Source organism: Vidua macroura, chromosome 3 (assembly GCF_024509145.1).
Source record: "Vidua macroura isolate BioBank_ID:100142 chromosome 3, ASM2450914v1, whole genome shotgun sequence".
Classification (NCBI taxonomy): domain Eukaryota; kingdom Metazoa; phylum Chordata; class Aves; order Passeriformes; family Viduidae; genus Vidua; species Vidua macroura.
This window is the reverse complement of record NC_071573.1, coordinates 85,265,325-85,281,501: the sequence shown is the minus strand read 5'-3', so window position 1 is coordinate 85,281,501 and position 16,177 is coordinate 85,265,325. Positions and strand designations below refer to the sequence as shown.

General features: G+C 33.6%; 1 protein-coding gene across 1 annotated transcript in view; it reads left to right on the top strand.

Annotated features, from left to right (window-relative positions):
* Nucleotides 1–16,177, top strand: part of RIMS1 (regulating synaptic membrane exocytosis 1) — a 160,091-nt gene that overhangs the window by 35,104 nt on the left and 108,810 nt on the right. The window contains exons 5-13 of the mRNA XM_053972461.1: nucleotides 1,258–1,357; nucleotides 2,755–2,878; nucleotides 8,259–8,315; nucleotides 8,737–8,783; nucleotides 9,830–9,942; nucleotides 10,992–11,122; nucleotides 11,437–11,608; nucleotides 11,738–11,894; nucleotides 13,129–13,200. Of these exons, the coding sequence (XP_053828436.1) occupies nucleotides 1,258–1,357; nucleotides 2,755–2,878; nucleotides 8,259–8,315; nucleotides 8,737–8,783; nucleotides 9,830–9,942; nucleotides 10,992–11,122; nucleotides 11,437–11,608; nucleotides 11,738–11,894; nucleotides 13,129–13,200 (973 nt within the window). The remainder of the gene's footprint in view (nucleotides 1–1,257; nucleotides 1,358–2,754; nucleotides 2,879–8,258; nucleotides 8,316–8,736; nucleotides 8,784–9,829; nucleotides 9,943–10,991; nucleotides 11,123–11,436; nucleotides 11,609–11,737; nucleotides 11,895–13,128; nucleotides 13,201–16,177) is intronic.

Genomic DNA, 16,177 nt, shown 5'->3' with positions numbered 1-16,177 from the left:
TTCAAGCATTTCTCTCTCTGTGTATATTTTTAAATCTATGGAGCAACAAAGATGACTTTGATAGAATTTAATTTGGGTGTCCTTCCCTCTCCACTGACGACAACAGAAAGAATGCAAGATCTGAAATATTCCCACCTTGAAGTGAGATATTGTGCCATGGTAATACAAAAGATGAAAACAGCTTCACTCTACTAAATGTTCAGTAGTCTATAGTAAAAGCTGATCTTTACTGCCAGCAAACAATTCTATTTGAATATGTGAGAAAAAAAAGGTTGGTATAAGTAGGAAAAATAGATTGTAGAGTTGTAGAGTTTCTCTTTGATTTTTCAAGTTTCAGTTGTATGCAATATGAACTAAGACACTCACTGATAAATTTTACACGCTATCATATGACAATATTGTTGGCAGATAGGCTTCTGGATACTTTTTTGGTATTAAAGCCCCTGCTAGTTGTTGTGATTGCAACATGGGGAACTAATACCTAATGAACCATCATTCTATTTTTTCATTTTATTATAAAACTCCTATGGGATTTTCCTGACCAAAAATAAACCAGAACAAAAAGCCCCTCACTTGACTGGAGAGAGTAAGATAATTAAAGAGATAAGTCAGCAAAACTACATTTTCTTTGTATTTTATATAAAATCTGGCCTATTGAGGGCACTTGGTTTTTTTCTGATGTTCCTGATCTCTGTATCCTGTAGTCATCTTCAAGAACAGATCTCTTCAGTTTCAGTTTCTCTTTTGTTCAACAAAAGCCAGAAGTTGCTGACTTGTCCTGTCATGTTCTTGGATGAGAGTGCCTATGTTTTAGCAGTATCAAGAGTCTTGTGAACTTATTGCCCATATGTAATAGTAGTGTATTTGCTAAGTTTTCAATTGATGCACCAGCTGCATTTTGGGATTTCATACACTTGCGATTTAAATGTAAGTACATGATGGACAATTATTTGTAAAAAGTGCATTTGCCTGCTTATTTATTAAGTGTTCTTTCTGCAACAAATGTAGGTACTTAACAAACTGTGTAAGATTGATTAGTCAAAAACAGTAGAAGGAATATCAATTTTATTCATTGTGTGTCAGTTTTATTTCTTTTTGGCTTTAAACTTCTCTAAAACCCAAACTGACAATAGGTGTGTCTATGAACATTTCAGGTGTAATTTTAAAAATAATGTGAAAACTGATTAGTCTATATATTTGTGCTTTATGTGACACCTGGTTGATGGCTTGGAGACTCATAAATTTATGACTAACTAGGTTGTTGGAGGAAAAATGACAGAATTAGGACGACTCGGTGCCTTCATTACCAAAGTGAAGAAAGGTAGCTTGGCTGATGTGGTGGGGCATCTCAGAGCAGGTAAATCAATCAGTTGTGTATAAAATATACTGTCTTTTAGGAATGGCCTATTGAATGCAACCTTTAATTTATACTAACATTGTCACGTGTTATGGTAATGTTTTTTAAATACAGAACAATACTGTAATGTTATGAAATGCCATGGTTGCCTACATTTCTAGTTTATTATGAACACCAATTGCTTGGATGTATGAGCAAAACAAAAGACACTCCTGAGGAATGCTGGTAAGAGGACTGAGTGACAGCAGTAAATTTTTGTTTGCTAGCTCAGGAACTGCTTATTACACTCCACAGAAGCAATGCAAATATTTTTTTTTAACTGATTGTGACAAACAAAAATCACATCACTGAAGGATGACACACTGCATGCACAGTGGATTTTATTAGTGTTCCTTTCAGTGTTAACTGTTATAAATGAAAATGGAAAAGAAACCAAAAAAAGGTCCTAAAATATTTAATTTCTATTAGATGTATATATTACATTTACAAATAAACGGCTGTGCTAATGGCACTTTTCAAGCTTCTAAATGAAGTGAGAATTATGCACAGCATTTGGTTTTCATAGTCACTTCTTAATGGTTTATATTTTTACTACAGTTCTAAGCAACTACTTTCCAAATGCTGTCTTAGCAAACCAAAGTACCTATGTAGTGCCTTAAGAACCCAGAAGCTCCAATGCCAATGTGGATGGCTTAAGGATAATTGCCTGAAGCAGATAGTAATAAATAACTAGAAAGGATGATGAGTCTCTAACAATATTCTACTTTTTGGCCATTTTTAGTTTTTTTCTTTCTTACCAAATCAGCAGTTGTCTATAGATTTTAAATGCAGATTATAATTACAGGAAATAAATTTGTCTCCATTAATCTTAAACCATTTGGGCTGAAATCCTAATTTTCTATTTCTGGTCTAGGTTTTTGTGGGTTTATTAATGAAAGCTATTTTTAATTTCAAAAACTAGTTTTAGAGACAAAATTATTTGCCAGAAAAAAGATATTGTTTTGCACGTTTCCAATGAGTGAAAGTCTGTTCTTCCTATTGCACGGGACCAGAGCACACAAAAAAGGCATGGATGAGTCTTTGCAGTTAGAAAAACCACTTTTTTCCTTATAAAAAACATCCAAAATTTTGGTAGTTGATAAAACTTTGAGTATTTGTAAAAAAATCATAAATGTTAATAATTGCAAATATGAAGTCTTGCATGAGGAACAGAACATCATTGTGCAAGATATAAGCACTGGGAGCCAACCAGCTAAAAAGCACCTTGGCAGGAAAGTATCTGAAGGTTTCAGTACAGCTCTTTCATGATTTTAAATTATTTTTATGTTACTTGAAAATGTAGATTTCATTCGTTGTAAAAGAATATGAAAGTGAGATAAACTTCTCTTATATTCAAGGGGATGAAGTTCTAGAATGGAATGGTAAACCCTTGCCTGGAGCTACAAATGAAGAAGTTTACAACATTATTTTAGAATCAAAATCAGAACCTCAAGTTGAAATCATTGTTTCAAGGCCTATTGGGTAAGGCTAAATGCTTCCTTCTTTTATATTACTTTAATATTACTTCTGTTAATAGGAATCTTAAAGGGATTATTTGTGATTTAATTATTTTACTGCTTAATAATGGGATACAATTCTCTCTCTGTTACTGACATTCTGTATAGTCTGTTTTCTTCACTACCATTTACAGTCTTGTGCCTTTGCAGTGACGTAAAAGCATAAATATTGTTTTTTGTGTAGCTTTCAGCCTACTAGATCAGAATAATTTATAAAGGTCTTCATGAGTGGAAGGAAGCATTGCAGGAGTCTAGTAAGCCAATACTAGTAGGATTTTAAACAGGCCTTCTTTAAAAAGCTAAAAAAGGAAGCACAAAACTTGTAATTGAAAAGACTCTATTTACCCTGAAATGTTTGTTGTCAAACATGGAAGCAAAAGATTCAATCAAAAATTAGCATAAATGTGTTATGTTTATAATCTGTTTTTTTTTTTTTTTTAATTGTGAACCCAGGTTCGGAGTTTTGTGATAACAATTCTTATATTCTCAGTTTCCCGAATACACCTTAGAAGGAAAATAATATCTGTTCAAATTGATAAAACTGGGGGGATTTGTCCTGCATTAGTGATAGCAGTTTTAGTGATATCAGGAATGTTTTGAGCTAGGTCTTACAAAATTGAATATGAATAATTTATTGTAAATTCACATTTACCTTGTGAAACAGAGTCACATGATTTACAATAAGAAGTGATTATTTTGAATTTGCTATTTTCATCTTAATTATAATTTTTCTTGTCTCAAATATGATACTTTTTCAGTTTTAGAAACCAAAAACTATTCATTTTCTTTCTGACTAAAATATCCTTTTATGTTTTGATTATTGATTTTGTCTGTGCTATGTGAGTGTAGCTATATTTTGCAAATAAATTTTGCCTTTTTAATGGCAATCTCTATTTAAAGTGCTTAAAAAATTGACATTAACACGTAATTCCACCTATCAGTTTGACCTTGTAATGGAAAATGAAAGTCTGATGCAATAATAGTGGCTGTTAAATGCTATAATTACCATCTAGCTGAAAACTCTGGGGAAGTAGAAGCTTTATTTTGCATTTTTTGAGATAAATTCGGAGATATTCTTAAAAGAAAATTGCAAATTCAGTTGTATAGTTTTGTTATTAAAAATAACATGCCTTAAGGAGATTTTAGGAAGTCTAGTTTTTATATTTAAATCAGCAAAGAAAGAAATATGTTGATACTGGACATTACTTCAATTCCACATCTCAGTTGAAGAAAACATGGGAATAGATTTGTACAACTGTAGAACTGATATAAAAGGAAAGTGCTAGATTAGCATTTCAAACAATGGACTTTAGACATATTTATTGCTGTCAATATTGCAAATGTTTTGTGCCCTTAAACTTCTAAGGTAACTCCAGTATTAAAACAAATATGTCCTTTTAGTTTACAAATTTGATAAATCTATTAGTTTAGAAAAATTAAGTACAAGGTGAGTGCATTCCAGTGCCACATTCTTGAAGAAAAACTGGAAAAATACCACCCTTTTTTTGAAGTTTGTTCAAAATCAAAGAATGTTCCTGAATCTGAACAGTGGATTTTACGCTAGAATAGTGCACCCAGAAATAGTACCAATAAAATGTAAAGTTTTTCTTTGGATGACCCATACATATTTTTTTAATATGTAGTCAAAACCAGATAACATTAGATTTTGCTTTTGTTTTGAGATAAATGGCGTTTGGCATGGAGTTTATTTGCATAATAGAGCAACATTTTTCTTGTAGAGTTATATCTCTATAGTTTCTTAATTTTTTTTTCTTTTGCTTGAGGGTCATGTTGTTTTTTGGGGTTTTTATGAGAGCAAATAAATATCCCTAGAGCACAGACTTTAAAATCTAAAGACAGATCCCTTCTATCCTGCAGTAATGAGTCAAAGTCCAGTTGTTTTATGTCAGATTGGGATTTACCTGTCTGTCATCTGAAAATAACCAAAAATTTCAGACATTGTACAACAGACAAAATCCTAATAGTAGTTATCAAAAGAAAGAGCATACTGCAGAGGATTTTTTCCCTGCTTTCTTATTTCTTAATAATTATGATCTATGTAAATTGTCTTGCATAATGGAAAATTATTTGCTTGATTAACAGATTACTTTGATTTTGTCCCTAGCTCCACTTTGTCTTGTTTTCCAAACTGTGTGATGGTTTCAAATTCATGACAGGGAATTTTATTTCATCCCATCCAACACATCTAGTATGTCAAAGTTTGGTGGGTCCTTTTAGGTGCTGACTAAGCAAAATTGAAGTTGCTTGATACAGCATTAAGTGATAATCCATTACAGCAAAAATTCCTGTGAGGGACTAAGTTCCCGAAAGGCCTGAAAATGGTATTTCATCTACATAATTTAAGTGTTTTCATCTCTCAGTATTAATAATGCAAATAATGTACCAGCAGTTTTAATGGTCTTGATTTAAAAATTCCTAGCATATTAGGTCTAAAAAGCCCAAATATGACACAGTTTGCCTTAAGTGAATAATGGAAGGACGGTAAGCCCACAAATTAGACTGCCAGTTACAAAATTGCGGTCTAAACAATTTGTTCAGTCTTGTAAATTTGGATTTCTCTGTCTGCCAGCAAATGTAATTTTAAGTAATGGATAATTGTAGGATGTTTATTAGGGAAAAATGTGAAGCACATAACACTATTAGCAGCTAAAGGCATAACAACATTAAACAGTATAACCGCAATAGTACCGTGGAAACTCCATAGAAACTAATTGACACTAATTCTAATGGCTGCAACACAAGGTAGATAAGGAACCTATAAAAAGTAGAATTAATGGGTTGGCTATCTCAATATGAGGGGAAGAATTACCTATGAATATGCATACAATGTGAGAGATGGTTAACATAGGACAGCACAGAAAATCCTCTGGCAGTATACTTTTCGGAGAAGGAGCGTGACATGGTAACTAACTCACCATCTCTTGTGTGCTCTATGGGATAGTACAGGTAAAACAAATGTTTTTCAATTTGTCTCTGCTTTCTTTGTCAGATGCTAGCTATCTTTGCTTAGATTTCCACAGATAATGCTGCCAAAACTGTTGTTTCTCTGATATGATCCAGTTCCTCTGTGCAGCGTTGGTTACTGTGGTTTAGGTTCTGGAAAGGACGTTGAACCTCCATCATAAACCAGGCAGTGCTGAACTCCAGAGAGCTGCTCAAGTAATTAGTGCAAACTGCAGATTGATCTACAGGTTCTGATGGCAAGGAATGGACTTGGAAATAGCAGGATGAGCACTGGGGAGAGGTAGTCAGAAACTCTTTAGAAGCTCTCTGGGGTGTAGAATATGATACATCTGTTCCTAGAACAACCTAAAAAGTGTGGGTTACAACCACATTTGAATTTGGTTCTTCTTTAGTGAGCAACGGCTTGACTATATCCATCAGAGAAATTATAGCTGTTCTTGTGCAAAATAGTGGTTCTCACAAACCATATATCTGCACAGAGTAGTTTCAACCTAAGGTACAGTTTTGTTTCATTTATATAGTAATCGAGACACGAAAGGATCAGCCATAAGATAATAATATGTAATATCATGTAACACCACACAAGGTAGAGATAGAAAGACAAAGTTTGAAGTTGGCACCTCTTTACTGGAGGTGTGTCTGACACTACTTTTCCCAAGTTCATATTGTTCCAAAAGGGGAGTAAAATTTTGTTACTGTATTAGATAAGCAGTTGTGAAACTTTTCACTTAATTTTTCTTTGACTAGTCTAGTTTTGAATATTTTAAGTAATGAGCTACTCTTTTCTCTAAAGAGCTGTTCTGTAAATCATATATTAGAATATTTTCTGCAGTGCAAAATTAAAAGCAGGCTAGATAAAATTAGTTTTCTTACATGAAAAGTTTCAGATTATAGTTTCTGTTTAGAATGTTCATTCTCTAATTAAAATGCCAATATTTAATCCTCTTTTAAACTGTGTGGATCTGTTTCTCATGTTGATTTTTATTAAATTTTTATGTATTGGTTGTAATAGTGTGACACTGCCTTAGCAGAAATATGAATCAGTTATTAAGTTATTATTAATGTGTAATTAATATTTGAATTTTATTTTTAGCCTTTTTTTTTTTCCTACTGTATTGTTGACAATAGAAGAAAAAAAAAAATCCAAACAGAATTAGTTTTAGTGTTTTTCTTTAATCACACCAGGACTATAGAACTTGGCACTGTGGCTGGGACTTTCCATGTTGAAACAGTCCTTGCACATGTGAACCTTCATTTAGACATCCTAAAATTGATGTTATTATAAACAGTGCTATACTGCAGATGAGAGTGTTCATATTCTAGCACAAGAAAATATTGTGAACTTAACATTGTATTGAACAGAAAAAATCTGTTTGATTATGGTAAGTAAGTACTTCAAATGGATGAGAAATGCCCTGGAAAGTCTGACCTGAGAAAATGTTAAGGGGAAGAAGACAGCACAGCAGCCCTGCTGTGCAGCAGGTCATTAATCTGTTCATATGTTTGTAGAGTAGTACTGTGCCATGTCATGAATGACTAATTCAGCTATAATTCCATGAGTTTGAGGAAACCACATTATTCTTGACTCATGAAGTCAAGACAAGGAGAAGCACATTCTTGTTTAGTGATGTGAGGTTTAAGCTGATTTGAGACATTAACACAGAGCTGAAATAGTCTATTTTAAAACACAGGCACCACAAGTTTAAATTGCAGGACACAGAAAGTGACTTTAAGGCTCAGTGATTGGGCACCGTTGCACTCTTTTTCTGATACAAGTGTCTGTTTCTTTTTTGTTAGTGACTTTTACATAACTAGGAGTTTTAGTTTTATTGAGTTCCAAGTCAGAAAGATTTCTGTGTTTCACTGAGCAGACTGTCTGAATACCTTTAAAATTCTCAACTATAGACTTAAAATCTTGTAAATGTTCTTCAGAAATGTTATTGCAGTTCCAATTTTGGATTAGTCCGTGTGGATGAAAATACATTCAAGTAATTCACTGAAGAGTTTTGTTTCCATTTCCCTGCTCTGCTGCTTTGTTACGATTTGTGCAATACTAGATAATTGTTGCTCTTGTAAGGTATTTTCAATGATGGCTTGGAATAGAAAGAGCCAGGAACTAGCATCATCCAGATTTTGGTGGAAGAGTAAATTTATTGATGAGAAAACTCTGATAGATGTGTGGACTCAATCAATTTATCTTACTTATATCTGTATATGTGTTGGATATGTATGTGTTGAAAAATGTCCATACCCAGTTCTAATATGGTTTCATTTTCTTTTATCCTTTGGAGAAATGTATTATTCACTTGTTTGTTTAACATTGCCAATGATCTTTGTTTTTTCTTTTTTATTATTGTAAGACATTTTCATCAGTTTCATTCTCTGAACTCCTTGAGACGTTTATATAAAAATTACTAGTGAGTTAATCTTTGTCTTATTATTTTGATTTTTGTTCCTCCAAAAAAATAGTTGAACAACCATAGCTGTACTTCATTTGGCAAAGGAAGTACAGCTATGTACTGTATATTTTTATCTTCCTAAAATTTCTCTTTCTTTATTGTTCCAGTTGTAAAAGTATCCTGTAATTCATCCACAATGTTAACATTGTGGTGCTCGTATTGTTGTATCTGCTAGTTCTTTAACCTGAACGTGGTTTGTGTTAGTGTGATTTTCATGAATGGTAGTGGAAAGTACGTCTTGAAATATTTCCTCTTTCTTTCCTTGTAACCTGTTAGAACAGAAACAGAACCATGTTTTTAAAGCACTGTCCCAGCAATGTATTTGTCACAGCCAAAGGTTGTCTCCTTTGTTTCTAATTGCTATGCATTCACATTTTAGTGATATTCCACGGATTCCCGAGACTTCCCACCCCCCATTAGAGTCTAGTGAGTACACACTTTGTTCTTTTCTTTAAGCATGATCTTGTACCCAGCAAAACTATTTCAGCTATGAAATTTCTGAAAGATGATCTGTGGAAATTGCATTGGCTCTGAGGTTTTTGCATGAAAAAATTCAATGGGTTTTCGCCTTGTGTGTTAAATTTGAAACAATATGGATTTTATTAAACATATACAGATTTCAAATGCTAGCAGAATTCTATTTTTTCATTCTATATCTTGTGTCGTTACTACCAAAATAATAATTTACTTCCCCTAACATAAGAGAGAAAACAGGTATAAGGGACTGCCAAAGGTACAAATGGTGTCAGGATTTCACCTCCTGCACCAAGCAGAGTAAGTCCAGAGTTCTCATTTCTCTTTTTTTTTTTTTTTTTAACAAGAAAATCTTGGTTAGATTAATTTTTTGTTTATACTTCAAAAGACTGGTATTTTTTTAACTATGCCATTTGAATGTTTTCAGCCAGAGTATTTGAGGGCCATGGCTCCCAGTCTTTTCCCATCTGAGCCTTTCCTGAGATGCAGCTAGAAACCTTCCCTGGGACAGGGAAGGTGTGAGCACTTGTCACAAGCTCATCCCATTAGTGAGGGCTCTGTTTCACTAGGGGAGAACTGCTGGTGTCCAGCAGTTGCTGAAATATCCTCCATGCCAGATTCATGTCCTGCATGTCTTCTTATTAAAATTTCAGAGGCTACTGGGAATATAATCCATACAACAGATGTGTTTTCATCAAAGACTTAGGTTCATAGAATCAGAGTATTTTGCATGGGGAGGGAGATGTGTTATTCAGTCAGATAACAGTATTTTATTTTAGACATCTGCTATGGTTTGTCAGTGATGTATGAGGAACACTCTTTTTATATGTCTTTTCAAATAAACCAAAAAATGACAGGTTTAATCTGGGATGTAGGGGTAAAAAACCAGTTTTTTCACTCCCTTTTCTACATCAACTTTATACAATTCAAAGAAAAAGCACTTCATAATTTATCCAAATTTTGGAGGGTAAGTTCATGTGTTTCTCATGTGGTTTTAGGTTCAAGTTCTTTTGAATCTCAGAAGATGGAAAGGCCTTCTATTTCTGTTATATCTCCGACTAGCCCTGGAGCCCTACGGGATGCGCCTCAGGTCCTACCAGGGCAGCTTTCTGTGAGCATATTTTGTTTTTCTTGGGTTTTTAATGGAAATCTGTGAAGTGCTGGTCCTTCAGCCCTGCACATTCCCAAGGCCAGTTGGGAGGCCAAGAGAAATGTTCAGTGTTGGTAAAGATTAACATCTTTCAAAAGTTTTTTGACACCCTCTGGATGCACTAACAAGCCATGACTGTAATCAGCAGACATAAGCAGACATAAGATATTGTTGTCTTAAAAATCAAAGAGTGCAGGAATTTATGTTGAGAAGAGCCCATAAAAGTGCCTTGAAACTTGCAATTTTGTAGCTTCTGCATTGAAAATAGTGACTTTCCTGTACATGTCCAGTAATCTGCAGATTCAAGCATCGTATCACTGTTTTCTTTACAGGAGCATTTAAAGGCCTGTATATTTGTTAAGCATTACACTATTTAGTAATGCATTTTAATTTATATACATCTTGGAACTTTCTTGTAATACTAATTGAAGTCCTTCTTATTAAATATACTGTCAGTACTTAAACTTTGTTTTCTACATTCTGTTATTTCTTTATATTGATCATATTAATTCAGGAGTATACAACAGGGTTAAAATTTCCTAACATAATGATTCTCTCAAGAAATTATGTAGCTCTATATTATTGTTTCCATAAACACTTTTGAAAAGGTCACAAATCTGTGTAGATAGATTTCGACTATGCCTTGAAGATGCAGGCAGAGCTTTCTATTTAGTGTAGCTTTTAAGGTGCAGAGCTAAGAAATACTGGTTTAGGTGCACTTACAGTTCCAAGACTATGCAGTGAGTACAATAAACAATGGAAGTATAATCAGGCACCATAATTTTATTCAGCTGTGATAAATATAAGTCTTTGGTATATACCATCATCTTTTCCATCTAACCTTATCAAATATTAAGGTGTTTTAAATGCAATGTATCTCATTGTCTCTGGGAAAAAAAAAAAAAAAAGAACAGCGGTTACTTTTACATTGTGGTTATTTTTTATGCAATCTGAAAATTCTGTTTCTTCTCCATTTTCAGTAATGTTTTCTGGTAACTTTATTCCTGTAGGTTAAACTCTGGTATGACAAAGTGGGACATCAGTTAATAGTAAATGTTCTACAGGCAACAGATTTGCCACCAAGAGTAGATGGACGCCCCAGAAATCCCTATGTAAAAATGTATTTTCTTCCTGACAGAAGGTAACAGTATTCCAGTTTATAAAGTTACGTTTTAATTTACCATGTATTGAATCAACTTTTAATGAACGCTTATGAAGAATTCCTTTTTACAGTTTTTTATAGTTAGATTATTTATAACAAAAATTTACAATTGAATCATGCAAGTCAGTATCAATTTAACTTGGTAGTCTTCTTTAAGAATTTGATCCACTGTGCAGAAAGTGCTTTCTTCATTTAGGCATTATTGCCTAAGAGAAAATGAAAACAGTTACATGCTGATGAGTATTTTCTGATTTATCACTATGAATAATTTACAAAAAATATTTATGTTTCAGTGATAAAAGTAAAAGAAGGACCAAAACAGTAAAGAAAAGTCTAGAGCCAAAATGGAATCAAACTTTTCTCTACTCACATGTACATCGTAGAGATTTTAGAGAACGAATGCTTGAAATCACAGTATGGGATCAGCCAAGAGTACAAGAAGAAGAAAGTGAATTTCTTGGAGAGGTGATGCATACAATCACATTTCTTCTGAGTTCATTGTTTGGTTTTGAGTATATTTGCATATGTATTTTGTGTGTGTGTTTCTCTGTGTACCTTCAGTGTAAAATTTAAATCTGATGATTTTTCTGCTAGATTCTTATAGAGCTGGAGACAGCACTTTTAGATGATGAACCACATTGGTATAAGCTACAGACACATGATGAATCTTCACTACCTCTGCCTCATCCATCACCATTCATGCCAAGAAGACATGTTCATGGTGGAGAAAGCACTAGCAAAAAATTACAAAGTAGGTCCAAATTCCATTAAGGTCTCTTAAATTTTAAATTAAGAATGCTGGATATGGTGTAATGGTACTTAAATTCCAAATAAAATAAAAAAGATATTATTTCATAGTCTTTAAAAGTAATGAAAGTAATGAAAATGTGTTGCAGAAAGGCAATTTAAATTATGACATTATGACATGTTAGCCTTATAACTTTGATGTATAACTTTCAAGTGTGAAAAACTGCTGGAATTGATTTGGCTTTCATTAGTAAAACAAAATTGTTCAAGGATTTTTTTCCATAAATTTCTTTTTGAATAGAAAGATAAAGTTTATAATTATTGGATACTTCTAAAAAACTTAAAAATATTTTATTTTTTAAAAAGAAGTCCTTGAAGTCTTACAAGACTTAAAAACACTTTTCATCATAAAGTTAGTCTCAACCTCCAATATGCTCATTAAAGTGTACCTTTGCAGAAAAGAGAATTTGTATTCATGTATTTTGGAGGTACAGTTGTTTTCATGAGTCTGATTTCAGGTTTGTACGAGGCATGTTAAAAGGAGATATTTCAACATTGTAGTTTCTCTGTTTATTTAAACTAAGATTTACTTAGAAATATGAAAGATGTAGGGGATTATTTTAAAATGCATTTCCAAGCTATTTTTCTGGTTTTTCTCAAACATGGAAGTCATTCACTCCAGCCAATGCATAGGAAATCGGTGCACATTCAGGAATGAACTATAAATATGTGTTAGTGCTGTAATTGCTGCATAGATGCCCAAACGCAGGATATGTATAGAGAGACCAAATTAAAGGTTAGTTTTTGTGAGATACTTGAGCTTTTCTAAAAGCTGGCAGTGCTGTTTCCTCTTCCTCTCTCTCACCATATGTTGCCTCATCTCCTTTCCTGTTCAGCAAGCTGATTCAGCATATTCACTGAAGTAGCACAAAAGTGGTTTTTTTTTCCTTTCCTTGAGTTTTGCTTTTGGAGGCTTACAGAGATAATCTGTCCTAGTAGAGGATTACTGAGGACTTAAGGGGAAGAGAAAGGGAAAGGAGGCTGCAGCAGCTGTAAGATGTTAAATTGGCTCAGCTATCTTCTGAAACATCAGTTAGTCACTGCAGTTGAGTTCTCCTTCTCTATTGCTTTGGCTTAAAATCATCTTTTTGATTTCATTATTATGTTAAATGAACATATTCTTACGTATTATAACATGACCAGATGTTCAGGTATTTGTTTACCTTACTGTTGTGCAGGATCTCGGCCAATCAGTGATAGTGACATCTCAGATTTTGATGTTGATGATGGTATTGGAGTTGTTCCTCCAGGTGCGTGGATGAACAGCATGGTCCTGCTTTCTTTTTCTTCTACTTTTTTGCTTGTTTGGATTTTCTTTTCTTTATAATATTTTGGAATATTGAGGATACTGGTTTTGGAGAGTGCATTGTGGAAAAAACAGTTTTCCTGATTATTCCATGGTACCCGTCCCATACCTGATAAATTAAAAGATTCTACTATTCATTCATTTATATTTATTTTGCATATCACTCCTCATATGGGGCCCACTGGTTTGTTCAAATTGGTTAATTTCTTACTGGGTAATGCTCCAAGCATTATTTAAAATGCAAATTAAATGTAAAAGACTCCCACATTTTAAAATAGTAAAGATTTCATCTTTTATTGAAAGCATTTTTAAAATTATTTTGCTTTTTGCTTGAAACTTAGATTTAATGCAGTCTTCCATGGACTTTATTGATAATGCATGGCTATAGATTAAGATGCATGTAGCATGGCTATATTTTTTATAGTTTTCATAAGCTTTCATGAACTATCATTACCCTAAATGTTCATAAATATTTACTTGTAGAGACTGTCATGGTTTGATTTTTAGTTCAGCATTCCTACATACTGAAAATCTTGAGGATTATTTTGGATATCACGTTCTTCTAGTTCTCGTTCACTGTTGCCACAAGTCAGATAAATATGTTTCCCAATTGTCCCAAGCTAACTGAAGAGTCTCTATGTCTTTGCCAGCACTAAATCAGTTTTCCTGTGGATCTTCCTGATGAAAACCACTGAATTAAATCGTGGTGGGATTCAGAAAGCTTTCTATCTTCATGATCTGTGTTTAAAATAATCTCACAATTTATTTATCCACTATATAACTGCACAGATAAATCACATATCTTATTAAAGCTGTATCATCTTCATGTCACCTGAAACAAATTCTCCTTCCTTGGGTTCTTTTCTTATTTTATATACTTTGCACTTCAGTCTCTAAGAGAGAAATTAATTCATATATGCCTAGTTATGATATTTGATATTTTTACATCAGCAGAGAGAGTGAGTATTTAAAATGAAATGTAAATAAAGAGCTCTAAATATTTTTCATTACTTTTTTGTTTTGTTGGGTGGGTTTTTTGTTTGTTTGGAGTTTTTGTTTGTTTGTTTGTTCTGGTGGGGTTTTTTTGTAATTGAAAATTTAGATACTGGTATATCTTTGTAGACTTATGTTTAAAGTTTCAGTATATTCTATTAAAAACTGGGGCTTTTTTTCAGCTGCCAGTCCTTTCACGCACCCATTTGAAATAAATAATTTTCCATCTGACAGGAAGCATTCAAAATGGTTTAGCTGCATGTATTGGAATTTGTTCACTGGGCCAGCATTTGAGTAACTGATTCTTATTGACATTTCTTTGGACTTCGTGCTCAGGTGTGCCTTTGAGGAATGCACAGATCCAAACTTTCTCAGAGATCCTTGTAGAAAATAGCAGGATTTAATTTTTAAAACTGGATTTGCAGTGACCTGAGAGTCTCCAAGTTAAGAATTGAAGGGCATAGTGAGGAAGCTCCTTCTGAAGTCCACCTAATCAGAAACATTCTGCTGGTTCACTTGACCAAGCACAAATTTGTCCATTGTGAGTTTAATTGATGCATTTGTTTGGCAGGTCTAAGTGGAGTTCATCTGTTTGTGATTCCTGTGTGAAGTGGAAATGCATATAAGTGTGTGGGGTTTGTTTGCATATACAACCCGAAACCTTAAAAGGGAGTTAGACTTTAGGCACAGGGACAAAGAAAATTTGAGTCGTCAGCCACAAATCAATGAAAGCCTAGACATGGTAGGGAAATGCATTTTGCAATAAGACCTGGAAAAGGTTTCCAGTCCCAATGTCTGTTGAATTGTTTGAGAACCTTAGGCAGATTCACAAATGTGACTGCAGATCAAGTTCATATATATGCATTTCTACCCTCCTGTCCAACCTTAACTTGCCTCATGGCTGAATTGTCACACCTTTGGACTGCTCCCTTGTTTACACTGAATGAGTACTGCAGTATCTTCTCCCTAAAACAGACTTCTCTGTTAAAACTAAGCTCCATGCAAGTTCCTTGTCCTGCAGGGCCTTTACCCCTGCCCTCCTCCTGCCTTTCAGCACCATGCTCCTCACCAGAGTGCAGCCCAGCTCTCGTCTGGCTCAGATTTCTCACACATTCTCTTGCACAGCATGCATTTGGGAAGGAACAGAAAATACCCATATTTCCCTTTAATGTAATATGGTGATGCACCATTTTGGAATAGCCTCTATTGGCTTCAACCACATTAGTCTAGTTTTAAGATATTCCTTGTCAAGGGAAGTAAGAATATAAAAATTGAGTTTACAACATTTGACATGTAAGAAAATATTTCCCTTTAAAGATCTGTCCAAGCTGTAGGCTGCCAGTTTCTCCAGGAGAATCCTGGGGAAACAGTGTACAAGATTTTAATAATTTAAAGTAAACAACATCCACAGCCTTTCCCTCATCCAATAAGAGAATGACCTTGTCATAGAAGATCAGGTTAGTCAGGCAGAATCTTCCTGAAAGTTATAAATATTCTCTTTTACCTAAAGTATTGAGAAAAAAAAGGAAGTTTTTTAGCCCTCTTAATATCTCAAGATTTTCACAAAGGTTATCGCTCATTTTTAATAAATAAACACATAATTACAAAATGTAAAACCACAAAATTTCATCTCCATGCAAGCTAAAAACATGAAGGAAAATAGTTTTGCTAATTTAACTAACCTTGAAAATCCATAAAACTATAGTTTCAAATGTTTTACCAATTCCTAAAGCAAATGCAGTATTAGAAATTAGTAATAACAAAGAAAACTATTTTCCTAGAAGTATCAGCAGCTGCAAAGAATAACTTCTTGTCAGTGGAAGTAAAGATTGTTACATCATAAATAGTAGTACTTTAATAAATTCTAAAATGTTTTAAGAAAAGTATTTTTCCCTTGTTATATCACTGATTAATGAGTCTTATCTTTC